At 27.7% G+C, this 16,431-nt stretch overlaps 1 protein-coding gene and 1 pseudogene across 1 annotated transcript; one reads left to right on the top strand and one right to left on the bottom strand.

Annotated features, from left to right (window-relative positions):
* Positions 1-2,251: 2,251 nt before the first annotated feature.
* On the bottom strand, positions 2,252-6,507 carry LOC112679603 (annotated as a pseudogene).
* Positions 6,508-13,939: 7,432 nt separating this feature from the next.
* LOC112679541 (exosome complex component CSL4) lies at positions 13,940-16,358 on the top strand. The gene is made up of 6 exons (XM_025549391.1): positions 13,940-14,280; positions 15,497-15,612; positions 15,674-15,745; positions 15,809-15,982; positions 16,044-16,125; positions 16,190-16,358. The coding sequence occupies exons 1-6, from the start codon at positions 14,253-14,255 to the stop codon at positions 16,303-16,305; spliced, it is 588 nt and encodes a 195-aa protein (XP_025405176.1). The 5' UTR covers positions 13,940-14,252; the 3' UTR covers positions 16,306-16,358.
* The last annotated feature ends 73 nt before the right edge of the window (positions 16,359-16,431 follow it).

The raw sequence follows: 16,431 nt of genomic DNA, 5'->3' as shown, positions 1-16,431 counted from the left end.
TATTTATTATATAGAGTGTTTCAAAAACAATGTAAAAAGTGGAGCTGTCTTGTTGTAACCATACAAGAATACCTACTGAGCTCAGTAATTTTTTATGGCCTCATTTGGACCAAATGAACACCAAAAATGTTTGGTTTCAACTTGTCACACTTCAAGAGAAACAATCACTCAACTGCTAATCTCGTTACGTGTAGACCAAAGCTACCCACTTCTTACTTTGTGACTTTATGCCGTTTGATTTTTTCTTATGGGAATTCATTAAGTCACGAATTTACCAGAACAAAGTTCTAAATGCCTTGAAACTTAAGCAAGATAAGCAAGAAATTCGTCGTGTCCTCAACGAACTTGATGGGACAATGTGTGATTGAGTAATGGTAAATTATATGGAAAAAATAACCGCCTGTAGGACTAGTAAGGAGAGTCATATATCCGATACTGTTTTTCACTGTTAAACCTTAACTTTTCCTGAAGATAATATTATATTTGTTTTTTTAAAAGAAATAAATTTAATTTATATCAGATTTCAACCCTGCGTTATTTTTGAGACACCCTATATATGTGTAATAATATATATTATTATTATTATTTTTTTATATTATTTTATATACATATATATTATATTTTTACAACAATTGTGTACAAAAACTTTGTTATCCTTAATATTTCTTATTTAGTTAAAAAAAAAATGTATTTGTTATCATTATATGAATGATTATATATTTTATTCCTTCAATATTGGCTGATAACGAGTAGGTAAATTAAAGTATGAAACTTATAATTGTTTCTTCCTTCAAAGTTCAAGTATCTTAATCATTATTCGCTTGGCCCACCCTGTCATAAATTTCCGCGCATACCTATGATTATACATATCATTACGAGTTTGGATGGTATCATTAGAATTTCTAAGGTTTAAAAAACTTTCTAACACTGAATTTTTTTTTTTTTTATAGGTTTTTCATAGTTGGATGATAATGATTTAATCGATTTTTATTATAAGCCAAGACATTTTTTCTTGACGCCCAGGGAAAATTCCTTAAAATATTCACTGCTATGATGAATGCGACTAAGCGAGCGAGTGAATTTAATTGCTCAGTGTAATCGAACACGCTCACACCATGCGTTTTTGGTCGCTAATACGCAACGTGTAGATTCGCCCAGTATAATCGAAGCTTAATAAAGCCCACCTTAAAGCTTACCGACCGTTGTCGTATAACATAGACGTATCTACGAGTGTAGTAACCGAGGTCACTACGTCATATTTTAAAATTACTTTGTAATCTTACCTTGAGCGTTGTCGAAAACAACTACATTTTAAAGTACTTTTTTTATTTGGAAACGGGTTATTAGTTAATATATTAAACGGATACATTAGATATTAAGAATATTAATATTATTTTTGTTATATTAAATAACAAGTTAAACGGGTATAGTTGTTTTCGTATAAGTTTTTAAAAGATTAATATTATTTTTGTTTTTAAAGAACAACGAAAAGCCTTGAGTCTTTTCCTTGTTCTAACCCAGATAGCAAAAATATATTTTATTAAGATTTAAAAAATATTTAAAAAATATTTATAAAATGTCAGTTGGCCACGAGATTATCCTTTTTAAAATATTTTAAAAATAATGTAAATAAAATGTTATTTTTATAATAATATTATATTATTTTTCTTTTATTATTATAATATTCTCATTATATGATTATTTAAATATTTTAAATATATATGTTTACCTAAACTAATTAAATTATAACAAAATTCACAGGATAATTATTACTTACAGCTGGTATAGAAAATATATTATACATAGGTATGTATTTATATCTAGTTACATAATATATATTATCTATATTCTATATGACTACCTATATTGTATCTTACCAATTTTCAATCATTTTTATTAATATAAATTAACAGATGTACAGTATCCCTTTTTTTTTTTTTTATTATTTGTCAGGTACAACAAATAATATAAATACCTTCAAGCATAATCTAATTAGTCATCTTCTTATTACTTTTTAGCACAATCCTCCAATTATTTGCTTATTGTAATATTATTAATATTATATTAAAATACTATTACACCTTTTGACATAAAGTATACATTTAATAAAATATACTTTTTTCCAACCATTGGGTTGGCTCACAGCATTCTAATTGATAAATAAAAATATTAAATACTACATAATAATAATATATATATATAATTATATTACTAAAAAAAATTTACAAATTATTTGACGAAGCAAATGAAATATTTTATTTTTATTAATAATTGTACAATTAAATATACATTAAGGTTGATTTAGACGGAATTTGGCACCAGTAATAAAAATTTTCATTGGTGTTCCAACATCAATTGTATGGCAATGTTTAAACTTTCCAATTTTATTTATTGACTTTGAAACATTCAAATACAATAAACTATAAGCTGAAAATATATATTTGGTTAATTTAAACGTAGGTATATTGGTATCATAGGATAAAAATGAAAAATAAACTTTGAGAAAAAATGAATATAAAAGAATATTAAGGTAAGTGTCCACTTGAGATTAAAGCTCCAGAGAAAGTCACGAGATTGATCTCAGGGTGTTATCCATTTGAGATCAATCGCGGTCTCGAGATAGGTTTTTGAGACTCAAAAGTTACATTAATCTCGAGACTAAGACAATTCCGCGTCGACTAGAGTCTTGTGTGTGACTTGATCGCAAGTACACGTGTTTTTATTTTACAAAATTTGAATGTTTTTTCTTTTTTTACAAATTGGATTCGCGTCAGGCCCTAGCTTTTATAATTGCGCATAATATTGTACAAAGATGCAAGATAAAAGAAAAAGGAAATGTTGGGTTAGGAAATGGGTGGACCGTCGAAGTAATTTGGGAGCTGCTTCAAATCTTGTAAATGAGCTTCGGTTGGAGGATGCAAAGCAGTTTAAAAATGTTATTCGGATGTCTGCAGTGGAATTTGAAATACTTTTGGATTTAATAAAACACCTGATTGTCAAGCAAGATACACAATTGCTCTCAGATCTTCAAACACTGTCGGAAGACTAGAGACTAGATCTCAAGAGCAGGAATGAACGTGTCCACTAGCGACACATGCAGTCTCAGCAACAAGTAATGACTTGTCTCTGCGAGTACTCTCTGGTTCATATACATTTATGAGTAAAGTCTCGAGACTATTTAATCTCAAGAGGACACTTACCTTTATGTTATCATCTTTCTTACCGAATATTAAGGAACATGTGGCCAAGACTGAAAAAACCTTTTTCTTTTTTTGTCCTTTGTAACTAAATTCCTTTAGTAATTCATCATTGAAAGGAAATCTCAACATTGTTTTAACTGTACCTCTTGTTGTTGCGAGTTAACCGTGATAGTTCTTCTACCTGTAATCATATTTTAATTTGTTCGTTTAGTTGACTTTCAAATTGTTATTATTATTATTTTTTTACCTGGATACAACTCAATTATTTATAAGTTGGTACATCTGTATTGAACAAATTTAATAACTCCCAAAAAATTATAAAGATAGCCCATACAAAAAAACCCAGTAAGTTACTTAGATAAAAAGATTTAGAGACCTCTTAAAATACAAGCCCTTCCTACATGTTAGTTATTACTCATTATTATTATAATAAATAACTCTTACCATTTTCTTTTTTATCTGGATATCAATTAATTTTTCTTCAAATATTGAAAGATCCTCTTCTGTTTTCAATGGTAAATTACAAAGTATGTGTTGTAATACATGATCAATGCTTAGCAATGTTGTTTCGTGAAGTTCAAATATATTTGTTTTATTTGTCATAGATTTTTCAATATTTTCTATTCTTTCGGTTATAGTCTTTATTTCATACCATGTGCTTAATGTGGTTCTATTTATCTTATTCAGTATGCCTGTTAACAAATTTAAAGATTTAAAATATTATGCGTTTGAATTTTAGATAATAGTTAGTGGTCATTTCAGTTTTCAATTGAAGGGGGGAGGCTAAAATTTTGATTAGCTCAAATGGGTAACTTAGATTGACTGCCACGAGACCCATATATGAGTCATATAATGTTTGCTATCCAGTTTTTGAGAAAAATTTGATTTTATTATAACCATTAAAATGTTGCTGATAAAGAATTGATTTCCAAAAACAGTAAAAACGTGACCCACCATAGTGTCATTAGCGTTTCACGAATTACAAGTAACTTGTAATTCTTGATATGTCTAATTTTCAAAGCAGCCCTATGTGCCATTCCCAGTTGTTTCCGTTTAATGATTATTATGTTTTATTAGCACAAAAACATGCCTATTTAATTGAGTACTAAGAAATTATTGTCACAACGATAAATTTTGTAATAAAAAACATATAGACCTGTTTTTTTTTTTAACAGATTGACTGCCACGACAATTTGAGCATACTTGCCAAATTCTTTATGTGACACATATATGGGTCACGCCTGATTTTTATTTTGTTTCTGTGCATCACAACTGTTGTTAAAAAAAAAACAGTTCTACATATTATTTGTTACAAAATTTATCGTTGTGACAATAATTTCTTAGTATTCAATTAAATAGGCATGTTTTTGTGCTAATAAAACATAATAATCATTAAACGGAAACAACTGGGAATGGCACATAGGGCTGCTTTGAAAATTAGACAGGAATAAATGCCCACCTTGCCACCAAATGATGCTACTGAATGGTTATTAAATTAATTACTTAACTGTAAATTTAATACTATACATACTTAATGCTGAGTTATCAATTGTAGCACTGGTCCTGGAGATTTTAAAGGGTGAAGCGGATGTATCAATAACTTCTTGTGTATCATTTTGTGCATCTGAAAAAAAGGATAATTGACATATTTATCAGAAATATTTTAATTTTTAAAAATTATCTTTATAATAGTATTATTATATACAACTAAGTACTTTGGCAGCTGGTATTAACCACATATCTACTTTCATTTTTATCAAATTACCATTCCTACCTCACATATTTTATAATTTAAATATTTTTACTATAATTGTTGCAACCCATTTTATTAACTAGTTAATAAAATCATTTGCAAGTATAAGGTAGCAGATATTTTACAAAAAAATTGTACATACAATACAAATAATACTATGTCAACTAATATTATTTTATTTTTATTGCTTGTTTACTGATTCAAGTTTCGTCTGTTATATGAGAAATTGTTTAGATTCTTAAGCTATTTTCACTAACTTGATTGTTTATAAATGCCCACCTTGCCACCACCCTGCCACCAAATGACACCACTAAATGGTTATTATATTAATTACTAAACTGTAAATTTCATACTATACATACCTAATGCTGAGTTATCGATTGTAGCACTGGTCCTGGAGATTTTAAAGGGGACGAGGATGTATAAATAACTTCTTGTGCATCATCTTGTGCATATGAAAAAAAAGATAAGTAACATAATTATTAGAAGTTTTTAATTTTTAAAATCATCTTTATAATAAATAGTATTATTATTATATACTAAGTACTTTGGCAGCTGGTATTAACTCTGGGCTCAAAGATAGCTCATCAAAAAAATCTAATTGTCTTTTAACTGATTGGTTGCTCGATAATACTTTATCAATAATAATTTTATTCCTAGAAGGTGGAGTATCTATAAAGAACAATAATTATAAATAAATAGTATATTGAATAAAAACAAAAAATAAAGTAATAGAATGTTGATTTTGTAAAAATAATAATAAGATGTTTAAAATTTAACCAAGTTTGTGGTATATATGATTTTTTACTAATTCAAAAAATCTACAATTTAAAATCTAAACTACGCTGTTGCTGTATCCTGCATTCCTACGTGGGCCTATAAACAAACTAAATAATACATACAGTGTACTGATTATAATTTTCATACCAATATGTATGTTACCTGGATTATTGAACTCATCTTCACAATTAGTATTCTCTTCAATTTCCTCACATGACCCTAAGAATCAAAAAGTAATTTTTTTAATAAGTACCTACTATTCTAATGGGTAGGTATATATAATATTTTTATTTTTCACAATTATCTAGACTTTTAATGGAATCTGGACTCCATGCTGGTTTTTTAATTGCTTTATTTTTTTGAATTTTCGCCATTTTATTATATTCTTTTTTTGTTGCCTTCTTTTGCCTAGTTCTGATTTCATCATCTGTTTCATATGATGAAGATGAAACGTTTGAAGTATTTTCAGACTTTTTTGCTCGGACCTTAGCCTGAAAATAATCTTCTGAAAAATATAAAAATATTTTAATAACATAATAGACAATAGCAATAATATGTATTCTTCAGTATTATTGTATATTATAATATTACCTAAGTCCTTGCACATTTTTTTTTTAATTAATAAATACTCAAAATTATATTTATTTGGTACTAATCTTTGTTTTATAAAGTGATTTGCATTTTTTTTTTGCCAAGCAGATTTATTTTCTTTGACCCAAAATGATGGCAAACTGCAACTCCATTGTCATCAGAAAAATTTACAACTGACCACATATTTTACTGAAATATAGTAAATATTAAAATAATAAAACTGCCACACTTCAAATTATTTTAATTTTATTAAGTTATATTTTATTAAGTATATTGTTTAAATAGGTATTAATAAATGAATATAATATGTACTATAACTTAAATAAAAATTAAAACTAACTAATGATAAATATAATTAACAATCTTTATACTTATAAAATATTAATAACTATTAACTATGCATTGCAGGAACTATGAATTAATGATAAAGCTATTAACAGTTTACTGTCGGAATGAATTAAAATCATTTTTTTTTTTAATCTCATTTATAGGATAGCAGTAGAGCTCATGACTTAATGTATTAACATAATAAATATCTAATTCTGAAGATTTAATTGGTTTATCAAATAAAATGTCTTTGTTTTGAAATTGTTTACAAATTAAAAATATTGCATCATTTTTATCTTTAACTATATTGAAGACTAATTATGTCACCGTTACATGTTAAAAAATAACTATCAGCTTCTGTATTTAATTTAATAGTAAATTTTTTCATTTTTATGGTAGTATACTGGGATCCTTGTATATTTTGTATCAATGGTCCACGTTTATGAAATCCAGAAAAATTAAACACCGGTATTTCTTTTTGAGAATCTAATTTCAACAAACTTATTTCGTTACTTCTTTTAACAACTTGTATAAGTGGCTTGTCTGGCTTCCGTATCATGTTCTTTAAAGTACTCATGTAATTCTCGAATGGAAATGTAGAACAATTGTCCAATGGACCGAATTTAATATAGTCATCACATATATGCGTTAATCCATGGACATTGTGCGATATAAGGTGCCGACCATACAAAATTTCGAAGGTTTTAACAAAATTATCCAACAGTTTCTTAGCAATATTAATATATTGTGCATAGTCAGGACTCAATAATATTGTCATTGCTAAACTTAAATCAAAAAAGTGTTTCCAGTGTTCTTTTAATACAACAGACTTGATAGCAGAAGAATCCAAATACAATAGAAATGTACGAAATTCAGTAGCTTTCCAGTTTTTTATATGAGCCAAATTTCTTGGTTTTCTATTGATTTCACAAGGTATACTGACTCTTAGACCTATTAGTATTGTAGATATTTTTTCTATTTTCCAAGATGGATAATGTATAGGCTGTTATGGGCTACCACAAAAACATGTATAAATAGAATTGTGCTTAACACAATATCACAGGTGTTACACACCTATATTTGATCATAGACTATTTATAATCATTAATCATTAATTTAAAATATTGGGGTTTCATCGATTCCGCCAGACCTTTTTATACTTGGGTACAAGGCTTATCGATTCCGCCAGCATCGATTCCGCCAGTGCAGGCAGTTTAAAAACGACCTATCGATTCCGCCAGGGAAAAATAATCTTCCCGGACATTTTAGTTTTATTTTACTTACATAGCTATAGGTATTATAAATATTATATGAAATACCTGTATAAAATTGTTATCGCCAATTGATGATAATCTAACTTGTAATGATGTGAAAAACGACTAATAGTAATGTCCTATGCTAATGTGGTTAGTCTCAATTTATCATCGTGTCATTATACTTCGCAATAATGAATTTCGAAATCGTAGCTGGTGAACGAGAAAATGACTTAGTTATTTATCAAAATGAAAAATTTATTAAAAGATTAAGAGGCTAAAAAAATTAACCGCTCACATTTCATTAGTTTGGCATCATCCCATTATAAAAAATAATATTGTAAAGTCCATCATACTATGAAAATATCATTGTATAACTTAAAACTATATTTGACAAAATTAATTGTATTATTATATATATATTGTACTGTATTAATTATTATACTGATTATTAATTTTTAATTAATATTTTTTAGAATTATTTTTTAGATATATTATTATTATTATTATAACAGAAACAGGTTGACAGCAGCAGTTGCCAGGTCGAGGTAGAAATTGGTAGGTGGCGGAATCGATAGGTTGTTTTTAGACTACCTGAACTGGCGGAGTCGATACTGGCGGAATCGATGCTACATTGGCGGAATCGATAGGTCCCCAAAATATTATAAGATTAATATATATTCTTAGAAACACCTACATTTAATAGGTTGGCCATAAACCAATAATATATATAATATATATAATATATATATATATATATTAAAAGATTAATATATATTCCTAGAAACACCTACATTTAATAAGACCAGTAATATATATTAAAAGATGTAATCTATAAAATAATAAAGTGGGTCAAACGAACATGGCCTATTGCTAAATAAGGAATTATGCCGAAACAACAAGTCCAATGATGTCAATCAATCCATATAAAAGAGGGACCAAAATGACCACAATTCAGATGAGTTCTAGTCACAGAACTACAAGCTACTTCACGTCACTTTGTATTAGAATTTTGTTAACATTTTGAGCATTAAAATAAATGTATTAATGTATTAAAAGTCTCATGTTTATTTAAATTAAATACATCTTTGACTTGCAACACTTAAAATCGAGACGGTGGCACGTAACAAGGCACTGGGCCTTTAATCCATAAATACATAATTTTTCTAACCACACCAAGGCAGACTAAATGTTGATAATCCAATGAAAAATCTGTAACGGTGTTAAAATATGGTACTGTAGTTAATATAGAAGTATTTCCAGTATGATATTCCTAATTAAACTGAGAAATATAACTCTGATGAGTTCTCTTGGATGGTCGATTATCTGGTGTTGTATATGGAAAACACATTCTATTCAATAAGTGTTCTCCTTCATGCTCACATCTTGAACAAGAAGAGAATCCAGCATGTCCTTTAGTTTTTAATATGAATGATTTAGCCGGAGCGTCACAGCATAACACATCCAACATAACTTTAAAGTTTTTTCCATTAATTTCAATACTATTGTTGTCTAGAAAATTTATTTCTTCTACAAAATACTTCAGGAATGTATTGCTGTCCAAGGGTTTTCTATTTCCACAGTAAATCCCTACTGGAAACACATTACTTCTATTTGGCTGTATATAAGCAAGTATTGGCCAAAATTCTTCAGCAGTAGACTTAAATAAAGGCAAACCATCTATTCCTGCTACAATATGGATCACTGAAGCATTATTTTTTAAATGTAATGGAATATTTTCTTTGATAGCATTAGCTAAGCCAAAATGATAATAGTTTCCAGGTTCTACCGAGTGAATATTTAAGATGTTGATTGGTTTAGTCTGTAATATTGTTCTTGAATCTTTAGGCAACTATTCAAAACAAGTGTGTTGCCTTAAAATATCTAATAAGCCATTAAGAGAATTTTGAGATATTTTTAAGTTAACAGCCCATTCAGCAACTAATGACACAAAAAATAATGTTTTACCATACTTATTTGAAGTAGAACAATTACCTTCATCTGATGAAGACTCAATAACACTAACATCTGATAGTGCGTCACCCGATTCGGTCACTAAATTGTGATCAACTGATTTATTCGGAGATTTATTAATACTTCTCTGTGAAGGCGCAACACAAACATTGTTCACAGATTTAACATGAGTAACCAAATTTGCTTCTGAGATAATATTAATTCTTGTTGAATGAGCTGTCAACGGTACATTTTTGTCAATTGTAGGAGCTGATATAGGTAAAGTTGTGTTTTTGAGTTCTTCATTGACTCTTCTTCTCTTAGAACGCATACTTAGGTTTGACTTCTTTTGATAAGACATTATCGCTACTTTTACAATAGTAGGTACCTACAAGATCAGGTTATACAGTATATTAAGATACAAATATGTAAGTACCTAGGTAAAATTCTTGTTAAGTACCTATATACCCATATGCTATCTACCTAACATTTAGTGTTAATAAGTATGATGTCTACCTATAAGACTATAAGCATCCAATTTTATTTAGATTCAAGTCTATTGGCTAGTCTTTAATATTGTGTAAGTATGGGTAAAAATCATACTTAATAAGTTTCAAAATTTGGAATACCTAATTAATAATAAATAAATAATGCTAAAGTAACTGCTAAATTATTTTTTTTAAGTATCAGATTATTGGTTGTGGCTTACACTCATATAAATTAAGTTCTTAACTCTAATAACAAAGAGATATAACTCTTAGGGGTTTTTAATTCTTAAAAGCTTACTGTTAGTATATATTATGAATTAATAAATTTAATACTATTACTGTGAACAGGTTTTATTCAATTTTATGTGCAATACATGTTATGATTTATAATTAACCAAGAAAATAAAAAACTAAATAGCAAAAATATTTCTACAACTATAGTATTAAATATATAATCAACTTATGTAAGTATCTAGGCAGGTATATTAAATATTTAGATGTACTAGGTAGGTATTTAATTATTATATATTACCATATTGATTACAAATTAAACTATCAGTTTGAATGTTTCGGATATTATTATAGGTACTAGAATTACTAGCACAGAATAAGTTACATTTAAATAATAGTACCTATACAGTGTGTAGTTGAACTATAAGTAGCTACCAGGTAGGTAGTATATAAGAAATACTTATTTTTTATTAATTATTTTAGTTAATTATTTATTTTTATTATTATATTTATAAATATTTTATTAGTAGGTACTTATATGCTCATTTCACATCTGACTGTACAAGGAAAAATATAAAAGTGAAATTATTTATTTAAGTATACCTACCAGTTCATTAATTTGGAACATAGAAAATTGTAGTGAGAATGTAAAATGGGTCCAATACTTAAAACTAGAATACAAGATAGATACCGAAAAATCTACTTACCAGTTTATCACGTACGTAGATCGCAAAACAGCAGGATAACAAGTGCAGAGATGTCGATGCCGAATTCCAATTATTGTTCATAAAATATCAAGAATCACGATTCAAATTCAAGACAATAATACAATATGTATCAATATCGGACGATTCACGATAGGGTAGGGAGAAGTGAGAGGGTCACTCGTTGTCGTCGAGGCGCGGCGGACGCGACGTATCCGTGGAACTGGGAAAAATCAGATAAATCATAGATAGTAAATTATAAATGGACTCGCAACGACGCAACACTGACTAAAATAATATATAATGTATTGTGGACTGGGGTATTCAATTTTAACTATTACGTCATACGAAATTCGACAGAAGAAAATAGAAATATTATTAGGTACAATAATCTTTTTTTCGACTGCGTATCCCGCAGCTATTATATATAATGACATGTTCATTTATTTTAGTCTTGATGGTAGATTAACTATATTATTAAAATACTATTAATACCATTTAAGTAGTTAGGTTAAAACTTACATTGTAAAAAAGAACTGGACGAGGACTTGCTCTGCTGTACAGTAGAGGGTGGAGTGGACCTCGTTCATAGGTTAGGTCATTAAGTGATGTGTTAAAGTTGAATCCAATTATAGGTATCATTGCATACGAAAAACGATTCTGAACGGATATGATTTGTTTGTCTAGCATATTATTATATATTCTCTATTATTTAAATTGTAATTTTATGTCAATATTTGCTTTAAACGCTTATAAAAAATAATTGTGCCTATGTATTTTAATAATTATTGAATGACAGTAAGAACAACCTATGTGCAATCTTCTATTAAATTTTCAAGTATTTTGTTCCAGCAAAAGTACCAACTATATCCACTTTCCTTTCAGAAATATGCTATACAAGGCAATCGGATCATGTTTACTGCTCCAAAACGTGGCGTAGACATTGTAAAATACCTACACTCTTCACTCCGTTCAGAATAAAAATTTAAATATACTTACAATTATAATTTAATTATTATTATTTGTACTATTATTTTTTGGCAATTACAGACCATTACCAATATTAAATAACGTAGATGAATTTTACATAATTATGTTAAAATATTATTTTGTTATTTCGACTTGATTCTTACATTATTAATTTAATAAGAACTTTAACAGATTGTTCTGAGTTTAATCGTTTATAATTATTATATCAAAAATAATATTATGATATTTGGAATTAATTCTCTTATGAATATAATATTGAAAATATTATTTTGATATATAAAATTTAATATTTTTTTAGAAATATTAATTTTTTATTACGAAAAAAAATCTTATATGATTATTATACTTTTATTATTATATTATTTAATAATTATATGACTTCAAAAAAACGTTTTCTTCGTATTATTATTTTTATAATCAAAATTTGATGTTTGTAAAACATTATTATTACATAAATGCTATCTGGGAAACTGCTTTTACGCACTACGCCCAACTATCTGCGTATAAATAGGGATGTAGTGTCAATGTTTAATTAGATACAATGAAACCATACTTAAGAATAGACCGATACGTTTAAACTTACAACTGTTAACTTATCGGGCTAACTTTATGTTGTGTCTCAGTAATATAATAATTTCACATTTATAACTTAAACAGTGTTTTTTTTATTTTACTTCAACGGACGTGTAATTAACTGCAACAAGAGGTGACTTCGTCATAAAACGTATTGAGTCAGTTCTGATCAGACCGGCTCACTACACGGTGGAGGCAGGGTGGGTAACGGCCTCCCCAGTTACGTTCTTGGCCTCTTGGCTTATAATGGTGAAACCACGAATATATAGTGGCTAAAACAGTAACAGTAGGTAATTTTAGGTAGAAGGTGAATTTAAATTTTAAATTTATTCAATTTTATTATTTGTAATATTTTAATAAATTACTTGTTTAACCAAACTGATAAATAACTGTTTATTTTAAACTGTGAACTGTAATAAGATGTGTATAGAAGGTTGATGTATAGTTGATAAAATATTTATAAAAAATAAATAAGTAGGACATTAGTTAATAGGCCTTATTTATTAGTTCATAGTAATAATAGCATAGGAAACCAATTTTAAGATCAAGAAAATCTTTAATTTTACGGGGTGAAAAAATTCCAGGTGCTATATAATTTTCATACAACAAAAATAAGCCACAAATATAGATATAGATCGCCATAGTAAGTAAAAAATTTAAATTTTATAACTGGTCTCCCCAGCCATGGAGGTCTGGACACGCCTGTCGTATAACCCAGTGGTGGCCAAACTACGGCCCGCGGGCCAACTCCGGCCCGCCATCATTTGATATCTGGCCCGCGAAAGTCTTCTATATTACAGCACTTATTTGTATAACTGTAATATTTTGCATTTACGTAAAAAAAAATTTAAAATGCATTTTTTTTATGGCCCGCGATAAAAAAAAATTTGTTTTTTATGGCCCGAGGAAAAAAAGTTTGGCCACCACTGGTATAACCGATCGGCTATCTTTTGAATGATTGGGTAGCTAAAAGGGAGAAACAAGATATATGTGATCGTCACTCTTCATACGCAGAACCAGCACGTTGTCTCGCTGGACGGACCATAGTTATAAATTACGAGTACATACTCAGAATAAATTTTTTAACGTTTTTTTTTTTAAAAACATTCATAATCATACAATTCTCTAGCTGAGTTTTGCACAAGGAATGAATACGACTGCTCACGATGTAATAAAATATTAATGGTAATTTAAAGCAGAAAAAATTAGAATATTCTTAGCAAAACAATTACAAAGACCGCCAAAATGCCGAATAGAAATAATATTGATAACATATCACTATATACTTGTTCTGATAACACACACATTTGAAACTACAGCATGATGGATCGTTCAATACAGAAAATAATCTATTAAATTAAACATATTTTTTTTTAATTCACTATATACTTGGACTGATTTGTTATACGATGGAAAACAAAATAATTTGTGTGCCCGGTAAGTTTTACTGTTCATTTACTATTATTATCTAAATCATAATTTTCATTAATCATGAATTGTATGATACTTAATAAATTCATTCAATACATCAATTTTAGAGAAATAAAAATAACCGTGTGTTATAATAAACTATTCTAAACATTAATATTTGATAGAATGAATTTTAGTTCAGAAACATATTACAATATTATATATTGTTAATAATACTAACTAAACTTAAAAATAATCTTTTAAAGAAAACTTAATTTATTATATATTAGTTCTTAGTGTTTTTACCTATTTAAAATTAAGTTTAATACCCGTGTGTTTTTCTATAACGTATTATCTCACTTTTGTGCTACACATTAATTTGAATACACTGTAGTGTATATGTTTAAAATACAGGAAATATTTTTTTTATGATTACCAAATACATCAGGTGGTATAGAATTTAAGTAGTATAAACTTGACTTTTATTTGGTGTTTTTTAAACATTTGTCTTACGTATATTATTATGAAAGTCAATGTAATTTGTATTATATACTACGATGATTTTCTTATCAAAATTATTATATGAAAATTCATTTTTTCAGTTCTAAAAAATGTGTTTATACTTAACTACTTAGTGCCATAACTAGACCACTTGAAACCTGTGTGCGAATCAAAACTTTGAGGCCCCTAATCATCAAATATTTTTGATAATTTCAGGCCCCATATTATATAGTTAGAGACCAAGGGCCTGGGTGCAATGCACCCTCTGCACACTAGGTTTTTATACCACTGTAACTACTCCTTTTCACTTTAACTTTCAGAATTAAACTTAATTTTGCTTGAAATTTATTAATTCAAAAATGGACATTATATTATTGATTATTAATAACCTTAAGTATAAATATTGTAAAAATATCAATTATTTTTCAAATATTGTATTTCATTTACTATTTTCTAGTTTTATATATTCTAAAATCATTATATAATTTAAATGTGATAAAATTTTAACTAACTATAATGTATAACACACGTGTAGTATGATTTTGGGTATTTACAATATTTTTTTATACATCATACATCATGGTACAAATGTTGGTATCAGAACTATATATATTATATATCTTTATATTCCATTTGCAATATTTATTTATCAATGTATAAATTAATTTATTTTATGATTTTTTAACAATAATTAAAATTAAAGTGAAGTAGTATATTTTTATAACTATTTGGTTGTATATAGGACAAAGACTTTGTCAAGTTGATGCAACACATACTCAAGGAAAAGGAACGTACAAAAGACAAGATTACATTTATTCTAGTGTAGCTGGAATTGTAAATGTAGATGACTCTAACAAAGTAAACATATTTTTATTAAATTTATTTAATTAGTGATTAAACAAATTTATTATGCTTTTAGATATCAGTGATAGAGGTCCTAAGTAAAGATAAAACTATCGTTCCAGCACCAGGAGATATTGTTACAGCAATGGTAATATTATATTTTACTAATAAAATTTGATTTTAAACGTTGTTATTTACCTATTGTTATTAGGTCACAACAATTAACCAAGATATGTGCAAATGTTTGATAACTAGTGTCTGTGGACATGAATTGAATGAAACCTACAGGAGTAGCTTACGAAAACAAGATGTACGGACTAAAGAAATCGACAAAATTGATATGCTACAATGTTTTAGGCCGGGTGACATAATTTTGGCTAGAATTGTTAGTAATTAGCATCACCCAGTCTATGAAATAGATATTTGAATATGTACTTTATTTTCAGCTGCCAATGACTGAAGCACATACATTTAAACTTACTACAGCTGAAAATGAACTTGGTGTAGTCATTGCCTGCAGTGAATATGGTGAGTAAAAATTGGTTAATCATTATGCAATTTAATTGCTTACTTAGTTTTGTGTAATTTTCAGGCTTTCCAATGATTCCAATAAGTTGGACTGAAATGCAATGTACTAAAACCAATGTAATTGAAACCAGGAAAGTAGCTAAAATTGTTCAAGAAAAGAAAACAGCAGAAAATGTTTAAAAATGTTAACTATTTTTTTTTTATCATATGCATTAATAATTGTATGTGTAACAAAAAATCTTTTTTTTTAAATCATCATATTTTTTTTTAAAAAAAAAACAAATTTAAGAAAAAAATTATAACAAT

The sequence above is a fragment of the Sipha flava genome, unplaced genomic scaffold (genome assembly GCF_003268045.1).
Source record: "Sipha flava isolate LNK unplaced genomic scaffold, YSA_version1 164_pilon_pilon, whole genome shotgun sequence".
Lineage (NCBI taxonomy): Eukaryota > Metazoa > Arthropoda > Insecta > Hemiptera > Aphididae > Sipha > Sipha flava.
This window is presented reverse-complemented; position numbering and strand designations above follow the sequence as displayed.